The 22,991-nt window shown below is 55.3% G+C and overlaps 1 protein-coding gene across 2 annotated transcripts in view; it reads right to left on the bottom strand.

Moving 5' to 3' along the window:
- Nucleotides 1-22,991, bottom strand: part of LOC144949704 (protein Jumonji-like) — a 73,095-nt gene that overhangs the window by 23,844 nt on the left and 26,260 nt on the right. For both annotated transcript variants that reach the window (XM_078879725.1, XM_078879726.1), the window contains exons 2-5: nt 4,909-5,053; nt 4,626-4,794; nt 2,495-2,658; nt 1,382-1,672 (exon numbers count right to left, since the gene is read on the bottom strand). In XM_078879725.1, coding sequence (XP_078735851.1) covers nt 1,382-1,672; nt 2,495-2,658; nt 4,626-4,794; nt 4,909-5,053 — 769 coding nt within the window. The remainder of the gene's footprint in view (nt 1-1,381; nt 1,673-2,494; nt 2,659-4,625; nt 4,795-4,908; nt 5,054-22,991) is intronic.

The following is a 22,991-nucleotide window of genomic DNA, read 5'->3' as shown; positions in this document are numbered from 1 at the left end:
GAGAGAGGGAGACTCAAACACGATGATCATATTAAAAGATCCCCCGTATAACCTTAGCAGACTGTAGGGGCAAGTGCTGTTAGCGAATAGCACCTATGAAGGCCGGTACAGAACATGAGGAGATAGGTGGCCAACACCACGCCTGGCCGCCTTTGTCTCCCTACACATCGCACCAGGTACTCATTTGAGGCTGAGTCGACCTAGGGGAGGCTCAGGACCGGTTCAGAAAATCGTCATTTGGTGTTGGCCGTGAGCGGGAATCTAAACCGGGTCGCCAGGTTCGTAACGCAGCGCGCTAACTGCTACACTACCGCTCCCCACCACCGCTCACTCGCACACTAACACTTCTCTCACACTCGCAAACACTCTGCTCTCTCTCATACACTCTTCTCTCTCACTCAAACAGTCTTCTCGAACGTTCACACACTCACACTTTTTTCGCACACACACACTCTTCTCACAAACACTCACACTCTTCTCTCGCACACTCACACACTCGCACACACTCTCTCACTTACACACACACTCATACACACTCTTCTTGCACACACACTCACACACTCTTCTCTCACACACTCTCTAACTCGTACATACTCTTCTCTCAAACACACTGACACTCTCACTTGCACACACACTCACACACACTTTCACTCGCACACACACACACTCACATACACTCTTCTCTCACAATCATGCCCGCTCCCTTGCTTGGTGAATAATGCCCAGGCACTGATGCATCTCTCCACGCGGTGCACCGCTATTTTTGGGCCGGCTTCAAGCCTCAATGCGGGGGCGGCTTATCAGGTCAAAGGTCACCCTCCCTCACCGCGGGGGGCGACCCCGGTGCGGCCGAGCGTCTCCGCGCCCATTGTGCCGCTCGGCGGGTCCACAAAACCGCCGCGCATTTCTGGAGTGTGGGAAAAAATCTCGTCCATCCATTACGATGAACGAGGGTGGGTGGGGGGGTAGTGGTGGGGGGGCAGTTGTGGGGGGCACGGTTGGTGGGGTGGGGGGCAGCAGTAGCTCTGCTCAGCCGATGGCGTGGACAGAATCGACACGATCGGAGTTCGCGATCAGCCTTTCCGGTGCCGAGGAGGTCTGGCTCGACCCTCCCGGGGAGGGGGGTTCCTCCGACTCTCCAGGCCTCGTCCCGACGACGCTCGGCGCGCTCCTTGGGCGCAACCGCCGGCATCTCGGTTTCCAACGAGTGACGAGGCGCCGTGAGCCAACGCCCACGGTACCGCGTGGCAACTCAACGTGGCTCTGCCGGGTGACGGAGGGGTTTCTGACAATGCGGACAGGGATCCCCGTCAAGTCGCGACGCTGGCAGGGAACACCGACAGCACCCCCGGGGGGCGCGGTGCCACGCGTCTCGTCTCACCGTGCCCGTTGCTGGCCGGGGGGTGCGTGCCGGGGCGGTTGCGACGAGGTGTGGACGGACACGACGAGGTGGGGGAGGCGGGGAGGGCCGACTCCTCCATCGCCATCATCGTCGCTCCTCCACCTTCCCCGTCCACTTCCGCCGCCGCCGCCGCCACCGACGACGACGACGCCGCCGAGGAGGTGGAGGACGATGAGGAGGACGCCTCTTCAGCCGCCGTCTCCTCCTCGTCGTCCCACTCGTCGGAGGCCCTGCCGAACAGCTCCATGCTCCGGGGCAGGGCGTGGGTGCCTGCGCCAACGCAATCCACACATGCACGCCGTCCATCGGCATCAACGGCAATGCTCTGCATCGAGCTGTCAAGACTCCTTTTCAGGAAAATCCTGCCGAGTTTTGACAACAGCGGAGCGATGCTGCTGCTGTGTGATTCCTACAGAGTACTTTTCCGGTGATTTCTGAGCACTGCGTTTGCCCAATACCGCTGACACCACGCGTGAGGGTTTAGTTCAGGCGTGGTGCTGGCCACCCACCCCCTCGTCTGCCGTGTCGGCGCTGCTCGCTAACAGCACTTGCTCCAACAGAATGAAAAAAGCTACGGGGGGAATATTTGTGGTATTAGCTTAGGGAGGAGGAAAGCTGAGGTTCGGGAGAAAACCCGTGCAAATCATGGCGAGGGACAGAACGTTCATCCTCCACTAAGAATGGCAGCATGAGTCGGGAATCGAACCGAGGCGCTTCTGGCCGTGAGGAGCAAGTGTCACCACTGAGCCGCCCTGCGTTGCCCTGCACCACCCGCAAATAAAAAATGAAATCCACCCCAGGGGCTGAGGGCGACGCCACTTGTCTCGGAGGCAGAGATGTTGGGTTGCGGTTGCCCGGTAACTTCGCTGCCACAGACCCCCCTAGGGGGGGCCTGCGGGGGGGGCCTGCGGGGGGGGCACATGGCAAAGGTGCCCAGCGGCATTCACGAGAATAACAACAGTGCGGCGAGTGTGGAGGATGCCGAGCCGGGTGCGGTGAGGGTTGTGGCGATGGTGAGTGTTTCAGTGTGGGTGGGTGAGCCTTGTGGTGAGGGTTGTGGGTGAGGGTTGCTGCAGTGGTTTCGGTGAGCACCTCGAAGGCAGAGGAAGGTGAGGAAGTCCTCCGTCTTGGGCCGCTTGGGATACACATCCATCATGTGGCTGGCGGGGGCGGAGGGGGGCGGCTCGGGCGCCTTCACAGGAGTGCCGCCCGGGCTGCCCGGCTGAGACTGTGCAAACTTGCGCTGGGCCCGCAGTCTGGCACGCACAAAGACAAAAATCCCCCCCCCCCACCCGTGTAGCTTTAACAGACTGTTGGGGTAAGTGCTGTTAGCGAGCAGCACCTATGAAGGCCAGAACGGCACTACGAGGGGGTGGGTGGCCAGCACCACGAACGGTGGCCCTTTGTCTCCCAAGTGATCATGTTTTTGCGTCGCACCAGGTACTCATTTGAGGCCGAGTCGACCTAGGGGAGGCCCAGGACCAGTTGCAATATTCGTCATTGCTGTTGGCTGTGAGCGGAAATCGAACTCGGGTCGCTGGGTTCGTAACGCAGTGCGGTAACCACTGCGCCACCGCTCCCCACATACGCACATAACAAAACCGCCATTCGCCACTAAGTGGCGGTGGACGCCACCAGGGCGCTTGTGCCAGGCAATGTGCACGTTAAGGCCACGTAAAGTGTCGAACGCCCGCTGCCAGGAGGTCACGGAACAGACCCAGCAGGTGCCAGGGGTTGACCGTCTGAGATGACTGCAGATGCACCACCTGTGTCCCCTACTGTGCCAACCCGCTACGTTTGATCTGCCTGGCGCTCCACTCATTGCTTCGTCGCTCCTCTGCCCTCCGTTGTGTCTGGAGGGCGACTGCCTCTAACTGCCTAGAAGCATCTTTCACGAACATCCTCCACAGAGGCCGATCTTGAATCTTGACACCGCTGGTACCAGTCGTTGGCATGTCCACTCAGCTTTGCATCCTTTTCTACCACAGTTCATCTCTTCTCTAGCCCATGCGAAGCCCGTTTAGCCCCCTATATCTTGCCAAACAGAAGCTGCTTGGGCATGTGGTGGCTGGGCATGCGGACCATATGACCCAGCCATATGCAGCCTTGCCTGCCAGAGGAGCTCAAGGATAATAGGACTGTGTCCAGATCTTTCAAGGATGTGTAAGATCCTTACACAATCCAGTGGTTAAACCCAAGATGGATCTTAGGCAGTGCCAGGTGGATTGCTTCAAACCGGCGCAGATGTTTCTTCGAAGGCGTCCATGTTTCGCAAGCATAGAGAAGGGAGAGCATAACTGTGGCCGAGAAGACCCGAAGCTTCGTATGGAGTGACAGTGGAGTGACAGGCCATATAGCTTCCACCCAGCATTACACAGGTGATGAAAGATAATGCTGCTCGACTAATTCAGTGAGACCTCTGCTGCCAAACCGACGCTGGCGATGAGCACAGTGCCGCATCATTCATGGAGAGTTGAGGGGTTAGAGTGTCATGGCAAATATACCCAGGCAGGTGCTTAGTTGTGGTGGGGCTGATGGTAAGGCCCCACACCTCTTAGTAGCACACTCCAGCTTCAGCAGCAGAGCCTCTCAAAGTGAGCAGTAATTACCAGATCATCAGCATACATCACATGGTTGACCAATAGAGAGCCATCCCTTGACCACACCCGGGCATCGATCAGCCTCATTTGTATTTATACCAGATGAAAATACCTCCGGTACAGGCATGAAAAGTGTCTAAGAAGATGATAAAATATGTATAAGCCAGAGAATATCCCTGTTGCACCCCAAGGTAAAAGGAAATGGCTCTCCTTCCCAGCCAAGCAGCTTTATCCGGGCCTGCCCACCATAATGAAGGTCCTTAATGATTATAAGCAGCGGGTCAGGGACCCTGAAATCACAAATAAGAACTCAGAGCCCTGGCCTGTTGATGGTATCGTAGGCCTTGCACACACACACACAAGCACACACACAAGCACACACACAAACACGTGAAGAAAAAGACAAAGACACCCCTGATAGCTTTAACAGACTGTTGTTAGGGTAAGTGTTATGGCTATTATTTATAGTTAGCTAGTGTGATGAGGGTTAGTGTCTGGTTGGCTAGCTTGGTGAGCTAGCGGTCAGCCCACTGCCCTCTGCTCTCCCCCTTCCCCCTCCTCTTCCTCCGCCTGGTCTCCCACCTCCTCATCACTCTCCCTCCTCCTCCCACCATCGCACTCACTTCTTGCGAAGATTTCCCTCCTCGCTTGCTGTCCCTGCCCCGGCGGTGGGGGCAGGGCTGCCCTCCCTGCCCTTGTCGCGCTTGCGTTTGCAGGGCAGGACTGCGGGGAGGCCGCTCCGAGCCAGTCTAGAGAGGGACCCGGCCTTCAACTGCGGCCCCTTTCCACGGCCTGTCAGAGACACAGACACCATTATCGCCATCATCATCATCATCATCGCCATCGTTGACACGGTCCGGCGGCACGTGTAGCGGATGCATGCACGGGCGAGCAGAGAGCGTTTACCCATCGCGGTGTTGGCGGCGTGGGGGGCGCGCGTGGGCAGCGGGGGGGCGCTCCCCTTCTTGGCGCCCCTCTCGTCGCGAAGGGAGCGGTAGAGCGCCTTCTGGATGTAGCGCTCCTCCCACCACAGGATTCCATGGTTGTACTCCTGGCCAGGGTGAGGAGACGCAAGGCGTATTACCACACAGCGGCGACGCAATACAACGTGGCACGCTATGACACGTTACTATACAATAGGTTAACATCTTACGATAGAAGACATAGAAATTAAATGCTCAAGATCAATGTCATCGTGGGCAAAACTGCCGATGCCGCCACCACCACCACACCACATCCTCCACGAGCACCACACCTCCTCCACCACGAGCACCACACCGCCTCACTCTCAATGCTCCCCATCCTCCCCCTGACCCCACAGCTGCTGCAGGGACATCCACGGTCAGCCCCGACGGTCTCCTCCTCCGTCTGGCCACGCGCTCTCTCGCTCTCTCGCGCTCACGTAGATTCAGCGCACATTAACGTGGTTAATGTCTAATTCCACTTGCCGTGCCAGATGATCGCTCAAGCATGGCGCGCTCCCTGTCCACGCGCCTCGTTAACAGCAAATTAATTCATCACCACCACTCTCTCGCTCAACGTGCGCGAGTGTGTGTGAGCATCGGTGCGCGCATGTGAGTGTGTGTGTAGGGGAGCCGCGCTTTGAACCTGCCGAACTGCTCACGGTCGATAACAGTGGTGCTGAATCGGTCCTGGGCCACCCTTAGGTAGACTCAGCCTCAAACAAGTGCCTGGCACGGTATGTAAACATTACCACTCGGGAGACAAGGGTGACCAGGGGCAGTGCTGGCCACCCATCCCCTCATTTGCCGTGCCGGCCTTCAGAGGTACAACTAGCTAAAGGCACTTGCCTTAACAGTCTGTTTGGCTACACAGGGGAATCTTTGTCTTTGGAGGGGAGCGGTATTGTAGTAGCGGTTCATGCGCTACGAACCCAGCAACCGGAGCTCAAATCCCACCCACGGCCACCACCAGCCGTTGTTTTCCGAACTGGTCTTTGGCATCGATGGCTGTCTTCTACTGACGAACCCTAGCGAGCGTGAATACCGGTCTCCTCGCATCACCGCTTCCCGTTAGGATGGCCAAGCATTCAGCTCCACGGGTTGGCGGTCTGGCCAAGGCCGAGGAGGTCACGTGACAGCACGCGGGTCGTGGCTCACGTTCCGCCGCGCTCCCCCCGAGGTACACATCCATTGATTGCTCACCTCTGGTGGCAACGCCGGATACCGGGAATCAAACCCGTCCTGGTTTCATTAGAAAGAAGTTAAATTAGTGTTCTTACATCTTTCGGTGAAGTCACGTAGAAGGGATATAATAACATAATAAAAATCAAACAATACAATTCTCACAACGTTTCGGCCACAACACAAGCAGCTGTCGTCAGAACAGAGCTGTCGGAAAGACAGCGTCCTAATGTCAGGACTGTTGTGGCCGAAACGTTCTGAGAATCTTATTGTTAGGTTTTTATTATTTCCCTTCTACGTGACTTTACCGAAAGGTCCAAGAATATTAATCCCTGCAGTCACGAAAGCTTTAAAACGAAATTTAAATTAGCGTATTGGCGGTCCTCCAGTCGTGGTGCGCGGGTATCATTTTTTTTTTTTTGCAAATATTATTTATTTACCCACGATTCGCAACCCCGGTCAGAAAATCTTGCGGGATGGTGGTGGTGGTGATGCATCAAAATCAGTCCTCATGATGTGGAAGCAATCAGAAGATGAACGTTACGAGCAGCTGAACACGAAGCTTCACAGTCTGTTGTCGTATAGCAGCACCCAGCCTGATGACGATTGGCTGCTCCGTGTTCCAAAGGCAGATTTAACTCCTCGTGACCTAGACTTGGTCGGATGGTTCTTCAGATTAATGTCAGAAATAATTTCTTGGCGGATGGTGGGCATCAAAAGATGACGACTCGTGGTGTCACGACCGCACGTTCGAATGGGAAAGTGGCTGCTGAATCTAAGGAAACTTCGAATGGAGAGTCTGCAGCTCACTCAAGGGGGCAACAGCTGTGTTGTCATGCTCCACCGTTGTACCGCCAAAACGTCCAAATACATCCCCGCCCTCCCTTCCCGCCTCTCTCTGCAGCGAGCGAGCCACGCGTCGGTGCGGCCAATACGTGGGAACTCTGACCCCGTGACCTTTAGCCCCGACTCACGGCGGTCGAGCAACAGGTTCACAACGACAATAATAATTATTAGTTACCCAGGAGAGCCGCACTGGACACCACGGTGGCGACATGTTAATGCCCTCGCATGGTCGGTAGGTCGTGAGTACGAACCCGACCCTGACGCCTGCTGTTTATTTGGAGTTTGCGTGTCTATCTTCCCGTGGTCAAGTGGATTTTTCTCCGGGTCCTCTGGTTTTTCCCTCCACGTTTATTATTTGGCTGCTGCTATAAATGTCCACACGATGATGATAAGCAACTTCGTCGAGCGATCATTTGTGATAGCCACGTCGCTTCTGAAAAAGAGCTACATAGGTCAGTGGGGCCTTATCTGGTAAAATAAAAAAATAGTTTAATCGTTTAACGACTCTTTCTCATGGGTGTCCTGTGTTGGCGATGTTTGGCCAATGTCAGCTACGCTCAGTGTGGGTTGTAGCCGCTGAGTGTGAATTATCGTTGTGGGAGGACACTGGAGGACCAGAAGGAAACCCATGCTGGACACGGGGGGGAGAGAGAACGTGCAATCTCCACTCACTCAGCCTCAAATGAGTACCTGGTACGGGTGTGTAAACAACATACACTCGGGAAACAAAGGCAGCGGGGTGTGTTGCTGGTGGCCCACCCATTCACTCGCCGTGCCGGCCTTCATAGGTGCTATTCGCTAATAGCACTTGCCCCAACAGTCTGTGAAGGCTACATGGGGGATCTTTGTCTTTGTTGCTCCCTCTGTCTGATCCCTTTATCCCTGTCTCTCTCTCCAGCCACATTCCATCATCCTCCTTCTACTCACAAGACAAAGACAAAGATCCCCAGTGTAACCCATACAAGCTGTTGGGGCAAGTGCTGTTTGCGAGAAGCACCTACGAATGAATGCCAGGACGGTGCAACTAGGAGGGGGGTGATGGTATGGTCTGCCGTACCATGACCCGGCCACCTTTGTCTCCCCCGAGCGCCAATGTTTATTACGCAGCTTGCCGAGCACATATCCAAAGGTCCAAAGGATCAGCAACAAACAGCACCACCAAAGTTTGTAAGAGATAATAATACAATTTTGCATTCCACGACGCTGCAGCACAATTCTCGGATTGAGCAAGGTTGTTGGGAAAGGGCAAAGGCAGATGGGGAAGTGCTACACACACCGCACCAGCTACTAATTAAAGCCGAGTCAACTTAGGAGAGGAGCCAGGACCGATTCAGACGTTCGCTGCTCTTATTTGTCGCGAGCGGGAATCGAACTCGGATTTGTGGTGCAGTGCGCTAAACACTGCGGCGCCGCTCCACACATACAAAAGACAAAGATCACCCGTATAGCCTTAACAGACTGTAGGAGCAAGTGCTATTAGTGAGCACCTATGAAGGCCGGCACAACAAACGAAAGGGTGGGTGGCCAGCACCACTCCCGGCTACCTTTGTCTCCCCAGTGGTGATGTTTAAACACCGCACCAGGTACTAATTTGAGGCTGAGTCGACCTAGGAGAGGCCCAGTACCGGTTCAAATAATTGTCACTGGTGTTGGCCATGAGCGGGACTCGAACCCAGGTTGCCGGGTTTGTAGGGCAGCACGCTAACCACTACACTACCGCACCCCGGCCGACTACACACACACAAAGATACACACAAAGACACACAGGCAATTAATCCTAAGTGTTTAGATGTGGACTGGGGGAGGGGAGGACGGAAACATTGAGGAGGAGGAGACTGCAGCGTGGTGAGTCTGAGTGGAGGAGGATTCATTGCCGTTCTGGAGCTGAGTAAATAAACCGGGGCCCCACGTTCACAAAGGAACGAATTTTTGTTGCTGTTGTTTTAAAAGCACAGTTGCAAAGCGCAGGGGGCCCAAAGGCCTAAAACGCTCAGCGGCCAGCGACAAAGAGCACCACCAAAGTTTGTAATCGGCGAGAGTAATGCCTGTGCTGAGCAGCGCGGAGCAGGGCGAGGGGACGAGGCAGAGAAAGAAGTGAGGTGGACTTGCGGTGTGGTGAGTGGGTGGGTGAGTAGGTGGGTGAGTGGGTGGGTGAGTGGGTGAGTGAATGGGTGCGCGAGTGGGTGGGTGAGTGAGTGGGTGAGTAGGTGAGTGAATGGGTGAGTGAAGTGGGTGAGTGGTAAAGTTAGTGGGTGAGTAGGTGAGTGAGAGGGTGAGTGGAGTGGGTGAGTGGTAAAGTTAGTGGGTGAGTAAGTGAGTGAGTGTGTGAGTGAGTGAGGGTGTGTGCAGGCGATGGGGGAGTGAGCCGGTTGTGATCGATGAGGTAGAGAAGAGAGTGTGATACGAGTGACTGAATTAATCCGGCAACCCCACCACCTCCTCCACCACCAGCAACACCATCATCACCACCCACACCACCTCCCCAACCTCTACCACCACCACATACGCGGTGTGCGTGCTTGACAGGGGTTTGATGAAGTGCGTTCACCACTTGTAGCAGTGGTTTGCTGTTCTAACCCAGTAGGTTGCCCTGGTTAATTTGGCAGTGCGGATTAACCGTAAACACTGCACTCCGTCTGCTTCACTCACACAGCTAAGATCCTGTGACGTCAAACGTCAGAGCAGGCCACTTTGTGCTGGGGTAACGGAACCAAATTTGCTCAATTTGCAAAATTACACCGCAAAACTACTCAATTTGGATCAAATGCAACAGCACCGTCACCCTAACTACTCCAGCCTGGGTCGGTGAAACAGCGCCGCCTTCCTTCACGATAGCGCCACAACAACGATAGTGCCAATACCCCACACGGACCGAGTCATCACCGCTGCCATCGTGATCGTCGGCGAGAGGCGCTCGCCTACCCTGCCCTATGGCGAGGGTGTGCGACGTGGGCAGCAGGCGGGAGAGAGCAGCACCACGCCGGCACCACCGCGACAGGAGGAGGAGGAGGCGCGTCGCGTTTGTTTTCGGCTCGCACGCAAGAACACCGCGCGCGTGCACTGGGGCTACGCGCATGAACAGAAGACGCAAGCAGATGCCGCATCTCTTTCACAAACCCGCGTCTCTCCGCACGAAACTCACAAGGCATTTCTGACGGAAGCCCTGGGCCGAGCGGCATTCTGAGGAGTGCATCAGTTCAGCTCCATCAATTAAGTTCAAGCTAACCCTGCGCGGGACCGGTTTTCGCACGCGTATCTCTCTCTCTGTGTTTGCGCGGTCGCTCCTCCGTTGGACTCCACGGGAGCTGCAGAGACGTGGCCTCGTCACTTCACGTTGACGGCACACCCGGAGTAGAAGCGCTAAATCCAGATGAAAAACGAAACGGGTGACTCGCAAAGCAAGCGCGGTGGTCAGCGCCACAGCGGCATGGCACCCCGCACCCTCCCCGCCCTTCCCACGCGTTGCCAGACGCTCCCAGTAGTGGCCAGGGCCGTCTCACGTTACAAAACATCAGCTGCGAGCGGAATCCGCGGACTCGGCACTGCCGCTCGACACCCAGCACCCCGCGGCCCCCTCCGAAGCGTCCTGCACGCTCCGCTCACCTTCCGGCGCGACACACTCTCCCCGCTCACTGAAAAACAGCTTCATACCTCATTGGATTTTTCCATTCTAAATAAAGATTCTGATTCTGGGATCTCAGGATTCTGATACCCCCCCCATGCCCCAACATCCCTCACTTCCCCACATCCCCACAATCAGCCACACACACAGCCTTCTGGGAGTGCATAATGTCAGCAACATTGGGTTCAACACATGCAAAGATTTGGACCAGTTTCGACACTCAGCGTCCTATCAGCAGAGCCAAGCTTGCCGATGCTGCTGGCAAGCTGCCAGAAGGATGCGTCACGGCTTCGAGTCTCAGCACCGCCGCGGGAACGATCGCCAGCGGTGGAGGAGCCCGGAGCGTCTCCTCCACCACTCCCGGCCACCCCCGTCTTCCCAGGCGCCGTCTGCGGTTCCCGCGCCTCCGTGCGGGAACTGCGCGGTAAGCTGGGGACCAACACGGGCGCTACCATGACGGCGTGCAGGAGGGCGACCCGGAGAGAAACGTGGCCATGGTGTGCCACGGGTGGTGGTGGTGGTGGTGCCATGTGGTGGTGGCACTAACTTACGCGTGTGTGCGCGTGTGTGCGTATGGAGAACGGTAGCGCAGCGGTTAGCGTGCTGCCGGCGACCCGAGTCCGATTCCCGCTCACGGTCAACACCTGTGACGATTATCTGAATCGGTCCTGGGCCTCCCCTAGGTCGACTCGGCCTCAAATTAGTACCTGGTGCAGTGTGTAAACATCACCACTAGGGAGACAAAGGCGGTCGGGCGTGGTGCTGGCCACCCACCCCGTGCCAGCCTTAAAAGGTGCTCGTTAACAGCACTTGTCCCAACAGCCTCTTAAGGCCATACAGGGGATCTTTGTCTTTGTACATGTGTGCGTGTGTACGTGCGTGTGTACGTGCGTGTGTACGTGCGTGTGTACGTACATGTATGTCCGTGCACGTGCGTGTAAGTGTGAATGCTTGTAAGTGCATGTGCATATGTGCGTGCGCGTACATGCATATCATGTGCGTGAGTGGTAATTCTCTCCGAGGGAGTGTGGCGGAGTTGGGTGCGGTTTTGGGAACCGCGTCACGCGCTGCCCGAAACGCAACGCCAAGGCCAGAAGAGAGAAACACTGAGGTGGACTTCTCTCCAAGTGACTCATTACCTCTGAACCCTGACGTGCACACACGCACGCACACACACGCATCCACGCACACACGCGCATACACGCATCCACATGCACGCATCCACGTGCGCACATGCGCACACACACACGCACGCAAACATACACACACATGCACGCACGCATCCACGCGTCCAGACATACACATGCATGCACGCAAACAAGCGCATGCACGCAAACAAGCGCATGCACGCAAACACGCACGTGTCTAGGTGTGTACGTGTGTGCTGCGCATTTTAAACCACGGCGCACATTTGCATTTCAAAACTCTGCTCGGCTCTCCCCCCCTCTCTTTCTGCTCCTCAAGTGACCGAAATTATTCAGAAACAGGAAACTCAGGAGCGCGTACAGTACGGGCATTCACCCGGCCGCAGCCACGGCAGCGGTGGCCGCAAACCCCCCACCCCCCCAACGCACACGGTCCAACAGTTGGGTTCCAGCCGGCAGCCCTGGTCAGTATCAGCACGAGGAACGAGCGTGGCGCTGCTCGTGTGCTCGTCTTTGTCCGTGTCTTTCACGGGACGGGCCGTCCCAGTAGAGTCGGCTGCCCCACGTTGCTCGACGGCTCGCAGCGCCCGCGCTCCGTTCCCCGTCACTCGGCGCTCCGTTCCCCGTCACTCGGCGCTCCGTTCCCCGTCACTCGGCGCTCCGTTCCCCGCCACTCGGCGCTCCGTTCCCCGTCACTCGGCGCTCCGTTCCCCGTCACTCGGCGCTCCGTTCCCCATCACTCGGCGCTCCGTTCCCCGCCACTCGGCGCTCCGTTCCCCGTCACTCGGCGCTCCGTTCCCCGTCACTCGGCGCTCCGTTCCCCGCCACTCGGCGCTCCGTTCCCCGCCACTCGGCGCTCCGTTCCCCGTCACTCGGCGCTCCGTTCCCCGCCACTCGGCGCTCCGTTCCCCGCCACTCGGCGCTCCGTTCCCCGTCACTCGGCGCTCCGTTCCCCGTCACTCGGCGCTGGCGACAGGGCGAGCTACCGGCGCAGCTGGCGAAGGTGACATGCCTCGTCCAAGACAAAGACCCCCGTGTAGTCCACGCCGGCTGTTGGGACGAGCGCTGTGAGCGAGCGGCAGCGCCTGTGAACGCCGGCACACGGCTACACAAGGGGGCGGTGTGGGCCATCGCTGCGTGCGCCCGGCCGCCTTTGTTTCCCCAGTACTGATGTTTACACGGTACTAATTTGAAGCAGAGTAAATCTAGGCGAGGTCAAATATTCGTTAATGGCCGTGAAAGGGAATCGCTGGGTTTGTAACTTAATGCACTAACCACTGCACACAAACACAGACACATCACACACAGACACACTCCCTCTGCCTGTCACAACACACACGCACTGCACACGCAGACGAACACGCATAAACATTTCAGCCGTGTTGACGCTCCCTCATACAAACGTTCATACCAAACGCACGCTAAAATTCACTGTGTGTGCGCATGTGTACGTCTGTGGAGGAGGCTCGTGAATGAAACTACTGGGTAGTTGGAGGCAGTCGCCCTCCAGCAAAAACGGAGGGCAGAGGAGTGACGCTCACAACAACAGGTGGAGCGCCGGGTGGCTAAAGCACAGCGAGTTGGCACAGGAAGGAGCACAGGTGGTGCATCTGCCAGTCATCTCAGTCAGCCAACCCATGGCACCTGGGTCTGTCTGTCCCATCATCTCCTGCCAGCGGGCTTTCGACACTTCACGTGGCCTCAAAGTGCACCTGGCCTGGCACAAGTGCAGTGGTGACATCACCACCACTTAGTGGTGAACGGTGGCTGTTGACAATTAGCGGTTTGCGCACGGCGCTACGAATCCAGTGACCCAAGTTCAATTCCCATTCACAGATAATCAACATCAGTGGCAAATACTACACCAGTAATGGGCCTCCCCTTGGTAAACTCTGCCTTAAGCAAGTACCCAGTGCAGTGTCAATATCAGCACTGGGGAGACAAAGGTGGCCGGGCGTGGTGCTGGTCACACCATGCCCTCGTGCGCAGTGTTGGCCTTCATTAGGTGCTTGCTAACTGCAATTGACCAAACAGCCTGTAAAGGCTATAAAGGGGATCTTTGTCTTCATTTTTTCTGTGTGCGTGTGTTTGCGCGCGCGTGTGTACGTGTGCGCGTGTGTACGTGTGCGCGTGTGTACATGTGTGCATGTGTGCATGTGTGCATGCGTGCGTACGTGTATTTTGCCCACAGCGCCATTCCGTGAGGGATGCGTTTGGACAGAACTGGGAGAAGCCGATTTGAATTCAGCGTGGAGTTGGCCGCCCCACCAAGTCGCACGGCACAGAGATCCACGCGCTCATCCACAACAACACCGGCAACCACACGGGCACAAACTACTACCGCACTGCTGCGTTACACCGCTACGGCCGCGCCGAGTCTCCTCAACGAACGCCCTCAGGAGGGTGCCGCTACGTTGTGGCCATGATCTTCGTGAGCAGTGGGAGTTCGGCTTGCACAGCACCGCTGTATGGGAGGGGGAGAGGGGGGACACTCAGCAGCGTCATATCCTGGCCACACTGCGCAACCCCGTGCCTAAAACACCTGGCAAACCCCGGTGCCGACGGTTGGCACCGCCGAGTGCTGGCCAGGCTGAAACCTGCTAAGCTTGCGAGGCTCCGGAGTGTGAACCGAGTCCGGGGTGATTTGTCATCGCCTGACGAGTGGACGGGGAGTGGCGGGGGTCAAAACAAAGGGTCAGAGGTTGTGACCCACGCAGCCCCCGTGACCCTGCACGGGTCAAGACGATTCTCGTGCGCGGGAGCTCAAGACCAGACGTCCAGATCTACGATAGGTTGATACACGGGTTCGATCGTCGTGTAGGTTACAAGGTGGATTGTATAACCGTGGCTCTCCACGGCCCAGCGACAAATCGAGTTGTCACATCGTGGGTAAACGTGCGCCGACTGTGGCTGCTGCTACTGGCGCAGAGCTCAAATTGGCACGGTCGGCGAGGTATAGTGGCGCAATAAGTTGTACGCAATCTCAATTTTGGAGCTTTCGTGACTGCAGGAATGATTCTTTGGTTCTTTCGGTTAAGTCACGTATAAAGATAAAATAATAAATTAAATAATAGCATACTACGACGTTTCGATTGCAACACAAGCAATCATCATCAGGTATAAAAGAAATAGCAACAAAAATCTAACCAGAAAACTATAGACAGAAAGAGAGAGGTCGTTTTTGTGACGAGGCCTCGTCACAGAAACGACCTCTCTCTTTCTGCCGATACGTGTTCTCTCTCTGTGTGTCTTTGTGATGTCTGTCTGCTTGTGTGTCTGATCATTACGAAGTGGCCTCAACCAAACATCAATTGTGAACAATAATGATGCGGCCAGTCTCAAGAAACAAACTCACTCAGTCGACAATTCGCCTCCTTCCCTTGCTTGTATTTTGCACTATCGTGTTTTTGTACTGTTTGTTGCTGTAACGTTCTCTCCCACCCCTACTGGACATCTATGAAAAAGAGCTTGAGAGCTCATCGGATTCCTCCAGTATAAATAAAAACAAGGTGTTTCAAACAAATGTACCCGATTTGAAATCGCTATATCTCTGCAACCATGAACCACCCATGAATAAAACTCTTACCACTTGAGAGGGCGGGGCATAGAGAGGGCGGGGCATAGAGAGGGCGGGGCATAGAGAGGGCGGGGCATAGAGAGGGCGGGGCATAGAGAGGGCGGGGCATAGAGAGGGCGGGGCATAGAGTTTCAAATGATTACCGCGAGATGCCTCTCCCAGCGCACAAACAGCCCCTAGCCTCAGTCATTCGCAAGTCACACTGCCTCAACGTTGGATAGGTCGCACAGGACCAAGACTTGGCGCTACACTCTTAACCCCCAAGATCCCCAGACATCACACCCTGCGACTTTTTCTTGTGGGGATACGTCAAAGACCGTGTTTTTGTGCCACCATTAGCGACTAATCTAGATGACCTCAAAAACAGAATCACGGCAGCAGTGACTTCAGTGGAAGAATACACTTTGAGAGGCGTTTGGGACGAATTCAACTATCACCTCGATGTTGTCCGTACAGCAGGTGGAGGGCACAGAGCATTTATAAAATGGTTAGTAAAACTTAATAACTAATTAAACCGTTTGTAACTTTTTGTGTAATTGTAATATGTAGCCATCGTGAAATATACTGCTTTGAAATTGGATCCATATCTTTTTGAAACACGCTGTATTCTGACTTGTACATCCCATCAGCCACACACTCGAACCTCTTTTTGTAGTGCGTAGTTTCAGCAGCATTGGTTTAACAATACAAGCAAAACTCTGGACCAGTTTCGACATTCAGTTTCTCATCAGCAGCAGTCAGATTCTGCTTGAACCAATGCTGCACATGAACTGCCAGGTGCCAAATGTTTATTGGCAAGGGCCCTCTCTGCGAGATACGGGTCCCACAACAAACAACACAGAATCATCACGACCCTCACTGTGCCTCCCACTGGAGATAATTTGGCATACTCTGCCACTCTGGCCAGACGTGTTGGGAAATGTAGGCGTAACCCACACTTTACCCCACCATCACGGGCGACCTGCTGCCAATCTCAGACCGACTGTGGCGGTGGTGGTGAACTCACTGACGCTGCACTGCCAGGACAATATATTTTATTTTACCAGGTAAGGCCCCACTGAGCTACTTTATTGCTCTTTTTTAGAAGCGACCTGGCTGCCACGAATTTAAGCTCAACTAAGTGGCTTATTGTCGCGTGGAACTTTATAGCAGCCAAAAAGTCTAAACGCACGGTAATTATAAATGAGGGAGTAAAATCCACGCGACTATGGGGAGTAAGACATACAAACTCCATATACACAGGAGTCAGGATCGGGATTTAACCCACGACCTCCTGCATACCAGGCGAGGGAGTTAACATCTCCTAGCCACCGCCAGGAGCCAGAATCGAGCCGGTGCCCCGCTGCACCCCGGCCACTGCACCGCAGCCGCAGCACGTCTTCCCTTTGACGTAGACGTCAACGGCGCCATCGCAGACGCGATGAGAGCTGACAGAGCCGTGAATCGTAACATCGCAGGACAACTAATCACTATCGCCACGACGCCACCCGCCCCATCCCAACCATACATCCCACCAATCCCCCACCACCCACCCATCCCCCATGCGACTTCCGTCAAGAACCCCCTCCCACCGCCATCTCCTGTCTGTCTTCACAGTGCCAGCCCCAGGCTGTGTCCGTGCGTCTGTATGGTGATTAGTTTGTACATCCAACAATGACTATGTTTGTACATCCGTCCGTTTGTACGCCATTCTGTCCGTGTGTCCGTTTAGATGTCTGTCCGTGTGTGTCCGTGTGTGTGTGTGGTTCTGCCTGACCGTGTGGTTCTGTCTGTGTGTGGTCCTTGTTGTCCAGTTGAGTGAAATGAGTGAATGGTCTCAGAGTGGACACTCTTCAATATACATTTGAGTTCCTTTTGTTTAGCCAAATTCTAGCTCTGTGAATGATAAAATTCGTCACGTGAGAAACCCTCTTGACAAGACATATAAAACCGATGTTTACAGGCAAGGACCCTCTCCAGCTAAGTGAGCCCACGTGCGATTGCCGACAGCACTTGCCCCGACAGCCTGTTAAAAGGCTACACGGGGGACCTTTGGCTTTGTTTGTGCGGCACGGGATTACGATCACGTGTGGTCATCGCCGGCGTGGCGGCGGCAGTGGCTGGGCAGGAACTGGCTTCACGAGGAGCGGAAGGGCCGCGCGGTGGGGAGGGGGAGCACAGCAGCAGCAGCGGCAGGGAGCCCAGCACCGGCGCTGCCACCATGTTCCTCGACAGCGCACGCACGCACACACTAACACGCGCGCACGCACACACTAACACGCGCGTACACGCGCACACACGGTCACGCACGCACACACTAACACGCGCGCACGCACACACTAACACGCGCGTACACGCGCACACACGGTCACGCACGCGCACACTAACACGCGCGCACGCACACACTAACACGCGCGCACGCACGCACACACTAACACGCGCGCACGCACACACTAACACGCGCGCACACGCGCACACACGGTCACGCACGCACACACTAACACGCGCGCACGCACACACTAACACGCGCGCACGCACACACTAACACGCGCGCACGCACACACACACTAACACGCGCGTACACGCGCACACACGGTCACGCACACACTAACATGCGCGCACGCACACACTAACACGCGCGCACGCACACACTAACACGCGCGCATGCACACACACGGTCACGCTCGCATATGCACTCACATGCACGAACACAAAGACAAAGATCCCTGTGCAGCCTTAACAGACGGTTGGGGTAAGAGTTGTTAGCGAGCACCTATGAAGACTGGCACGGCACTCCAGGGTGAAAAGCCAATGCCACGCCCGGCCGCCTTTGTCTCTCCAGTGGCGATGTTTACACACCGCACCAGGTACTCATTTAGGCCGAGTCGACCTAGGGGAGGTCCAAGATCAATTCAAATAATAGCGCATTGTGCGGATCACTGTCTTTGTCTACACCGAGTCACGTACACACAGCGAAACGCACACCCAATGACACGCACAAACATACAGGCAGGTGGTGCAGTGGTGCAGTGGTGACACTCGTGGCCTCGCAGCAAGATGGAGCTGGGTTCGATTCCCGACCCAGGTGCCTTTGTGTGCGGAGTTTGTGTGTCTCCCCCTGTACTGCAAGAATGGCGAGTAGTTTGTGCGTCTCCCCCTCCCCCTGTTCTACAGAGTGGAGTTTGTGTGTCTCCCCCCGTTCTACAGAGTGAGTGGAGTTTGTGTGTCTCCCCCCGTTCTACAGAGTGAGTGGAGTTTGTGTGTCTCCCCCCGTTCAACAGAGTGAGTGGAGTTTGTGTGTCTCCCCCCGTTCTACAGAGTGAGTAGAGTTTGTGTGTCTCCCCCCGTTCTACAGAGTGAGTGGCGTTTGTGTGTCTCCCCCCGTTCTACAGAGTGAGTGGAGTTTGTGTGTCTCCCCCCGTTCTACAGAGTGAGTGGAGTTTGTGTGTCTCCCCCTGTTCTACAGAGTGAGTGGAGTTTGTGTGTCTCCCCCCGTTCTACAGAGTGAGTGGAGTTTGTGTGTCTCCCCCTGTTCTACAGAGCGAGTGGAGTTTGTGTGTCTCCCCCTGTACTGCAAGAATGGCGAGTAGTTTGTGCGTCTCCCCCTCCCCCTGTTCTACAGAGTGGAGTTTGTGTGTCTCCCCCCGTTCTACAGAGTGAGTGGAGTTTGTGTGTCTCCCCCCGTTCTACAGAGTGAGTGGAGTTTGTGTGTCTCCCCCCGTTCAACAGAGTGAGTGGAGTTTGTGTTTCTCCCCCCGTTCTACAGAGTGAGTAGAGTTTGTGTGTCTCCCCCCGTTCTACAGAGTGAGTGGCGTTTGTGTGTCTCCCCCCGTTCTACAGAGTGAGTGGAGTTTGTGTGTCTCCCCCCGTTCTACAGAGTGAGTGGAGTTTGTGTGTCTCCCCCTGTTCTACAGAGTGAGTGGAGTTTGTGTGTCTCCCCCCGTTCTACAGAGTGACTGGAGTTTGTGTGTCTCCTCCTGTTTTACAGAGCGAGTGGAGTTTGTGTGTCTCCCCCCGTTCTACAGAGTGAGTGGAGTTTGTGTGTCTCCCCCTGTTCTACAGAGTGAGTGGAGTTTGTGTGTCTCCCCCCGTTCTACAGAGTGAGTGGAGGTTGTATGGTCACCACGAGTGACAATTATCTGAACCAGACCTAGGCCTCTCATAGGTCGACTCAGCCTCAAATGAGTACCTGGTGCCGTTTGTAAACATCGCCAATGGGGAGACAAATGCGGCCGGGCGTGGAATTGGCTACTCACACCCTAAAGTGCCGTGCCAGCCTTCATAGGTGCTCACTAACAGCAGTTGCCCCAGCAGTCTGTTAAGGCTATATGGGGGAGCTTTGTCTTTGGGTGGGTGCGTGTGAGCGAGTGCATGGGTGGGTGAGTGGGTGAATGAGTGGGTGCGTGTGAGCGAGTGCATGGGTGGGTGAGTGGGTGAATGAGTGGGTGCATGAGTGGGTGAGTGAGTCATTGTATCGGTGATTGAGTGTATGTATGGGTGGGTGAGTGCGTGGATGAGTGTGTGAGTGAGTGCGTGCGAGTGAGTGAGTTGTGCCCTATCAGTGTGGTGGTGGTTGAATACCATGTGGTGTGTGAGAAGACACATTGTGTCCGGTATGGACCGAGTCTTCAGCGTGGGCAGAGTAACTGAGCGAAGTTACACCGACTACGAGGATAATAGTGCCGTTTGTTGATGGCCGCTTGACGTTTTGGGCTTTTGGGCAATTGTGTAAACAAAAAAGTCTGTTTGGCTCTATGGGGCAGCTCTGTCTTGCTGTTTGTGCGACTGGGGCACGCGCCGCACGGCCAGTTTAACCGGAGCGGCGACATTGACCGGCAGCAGCGGGCAGCAACTGAACCGGCGAGGCGCCACGCAGAAAGCCCTCACCTAGCCCTGCACAGGGCCCACTCGACGCTAGCGGGGCCCGCCATCACCACCGCATCCCGGCAGGCCAAGCAGCGCAGAGCCTGGTTAAAGCACTTTGTATTTGGTGTTCCGCATTGTAACATGGGCTGCGTTGGCGGCTTTGGGGTGCGAGATGCGATCCAGGAGATTACAGTGCAGCAGTGGCTTCTGGAATCCATCTGTGCAGATATTGGAGTGTTTAGCCCGAAGTGCAGTGGTGGTTTTCCCCGGGTTCTACGGTTTCCTCTCACGTGAAGCTAAACTCTCATCACTAATGGGAGTCATAGAGACCCCACAGACTCACGCAGACACCCACAGACTTGCAGAGATGTGTAGGCTCACGCAGAGAGCGATCGATTCATATGGAGACCCAAATAAGCACGAACCTCATTCACACATATCTCCTCACACACATGCCCAGCAAAGATCCTCCGTATAGTCTTTAACAGACTTTTTGGGCAAGTGCCATCGGCGAGCACCTGTGAAGGCCGGCATGGCATACGAGAGTGTGGGTGGCCAGCACCACGCCTGGCCGCCTTTATCTTCCTCGTGGCGATGTTTACTACACACCACACCAGGTTCTCATTAGAGGCTGAGTCGACCTAGGGGAGGGCCAGGACTGGTTCAGATAATCGTCACTGGTGTTGACCGTGAGTGGGAATCGAATCCGGGTCGCCAGGTTTGTAGCGCAGCGCACTAACCGCTACGCTACCGCTCCCCACACACTGACAAACACACACTCACCTGTGCACACATGTACAACACACACAAAACACTATACCTGCAAAACACCTGTTCAAACACATACTTTTCCCACAAGTACACACATGCACAAAGACAAAGATCCCCAATGTAGCCTCCACAGGCTCTTTGCAGCAAGTGCTGTAGCACGGGACGCGAGCCACTGCACTACCACTCCCCACCACGCATACAGTCTGTTCCCCTAGAGCGCCGCGTGTTGTTTCAAATAACGCGATTTGGATATAACGCGATGAACAAATTTAGGGAACAGATTTTTTTAAAACGCGGATGCGAATTGAATGAAACGCAATTTGGCGAATGGAACTACGTCGCAGCGCGAGGAGGAACACGCGGTCGTGCGGCTGCTTCGGTGTAGCAGCATCGCCACACACGGCACTGGGATGCTGCTGGATGCTGCTGCTAGCTGCTACCCACATGCCTCAGTCTTTGTTTGGCCTGCGTACGCATCTCGTGTGTTATCGGGGACGGTGCTTTATCCTATATTATATATTATTCATGAAAACACAATTTTCTCATAACGCGGTGTTGTTTATAAAACGAAACTACCGTCGGATTAAAGAACAGACTGTAGGCACACAAAAAGAAACTCATCGACTCAAACAGTTACTCAGACTCACATAGAGACCCAGAGACATATGCATAGATCCACAGACTCACACAGACCGAGTACACACACGCGTACGTGCGAGTAATCCCGTCATTATCTCAGACTGCGCAGGTTTGAAAGGTTCAGGCCGGCCCTGCCCTGGGGTCCATCCAGGGTTTAACCTTCAGGCTGGATCACAGTGTGAGGAGCTCACAGATCCTTGAAAGATCTAGACAGTCTCATCGGTGAGCTCCTCCGGCACACAAAAGACAAAGATCCCCAGTATAGCCTTAACAGCCTATTGGGGCAAGCACCTTTGAGCGCACGCATGCACGTACCCACTGACATTCACAAAAGCAGACGCATGCAGGCACACGTCACAGATACCCACCGACGCACGGACACGCGCCGATTCACGGAATTATACGCGCATGGACACACATCAACCCCTAACGCATTACACGCACACAGTGACACTCACCCACCCGCACAGCTATTCACATACACATTCTCCACACACTCATAAAACCACGGTGACTTCCTGCCGCTCAAATAAGAATAGAGGCATTGGTGCTCATCCGCTGTTTACAGCCCTTCAGAGCCAGTGGTGGAAAGTCCAACTCCGTATAGCAGGGGGGGCGAGTCTATCCATAGGACAACCACTGGGGACTCTTGCGACCGTGAGCCGCTCACTGCCGGCGCCGCCGCCAAGCCACATGGCCAGGGATTTAAAGGGAGGGCGGCGCCACAACGTCGCCAACGCGACGCGGCTCACATGGCCAGCGGCGCTCGTACGGCCCACACCACCACCGCCAGCACCACCGCCAGCACCACCACGACCAGCACCACCACCACAACCAGTACCACCACGACCAGCACCACCAGCACCGACCCGCACCACAACCACCACCACCAGTACCACCACGACCACTGTGGCTCACCGGCTAGAGCAGGGCTCGGCAACCTTTTCAAAGCAGAAGAAGAGAGACTTTTTTTGTCTTTGACCAAACTAGTTTGAGAGCCGCAGAGCGAGCTGCTGGTACACAAAGACAGCAGTGGGTACACAGCGGGATGATAACAACACATTCTGACTTGAATAAACAGAAACAGTGAGGGAATAAAGGGCCTTCATTTCTTTTGTTCCCCCCCCCCCCCCCGAGTGATTCTTTAACAACACAAATTGACTATTGTGCAGGTTGTCGTCACTAAGACATTGCATAGTGACGCCCCATTTCCTGCTATATGTTATCGATTCTATTTGCGTTAAATTACGTTTTAAGATTTCATGATGTTTTTTTTAAAGGTATCCCGCAAGGGGAAGCCAAAAAGCCGCGGCACACGGCTCGCGAGACGCAGGCTGCTGACCCCTGGTCTAGAGGGGTCACAGCTCAGCAGGCATCAGCTCGTGCGTTACAGCCTGCAG

Source organism: Lampetra fluviatilis, chromosome 54, assembly GCF_964198595.1.
Source record: "Lampetra fluviatilis chromosome 54, kcLamFluv1.1, whole genome shotgun sequence".
Taxonomy (NCBI): domain Eukaryota; kingdom Metazoa; phylum Chordata; class Hyperoartia; order Petromyzontiformes; family Petromyzontidae; genus Lampetra; species Lampetra fluviatilis.
The sequence above is the reverse complement of the archived record's forward strand: the minus strand, read 5'-3'. Positions and strand labels throughout refer to the sequence as shown.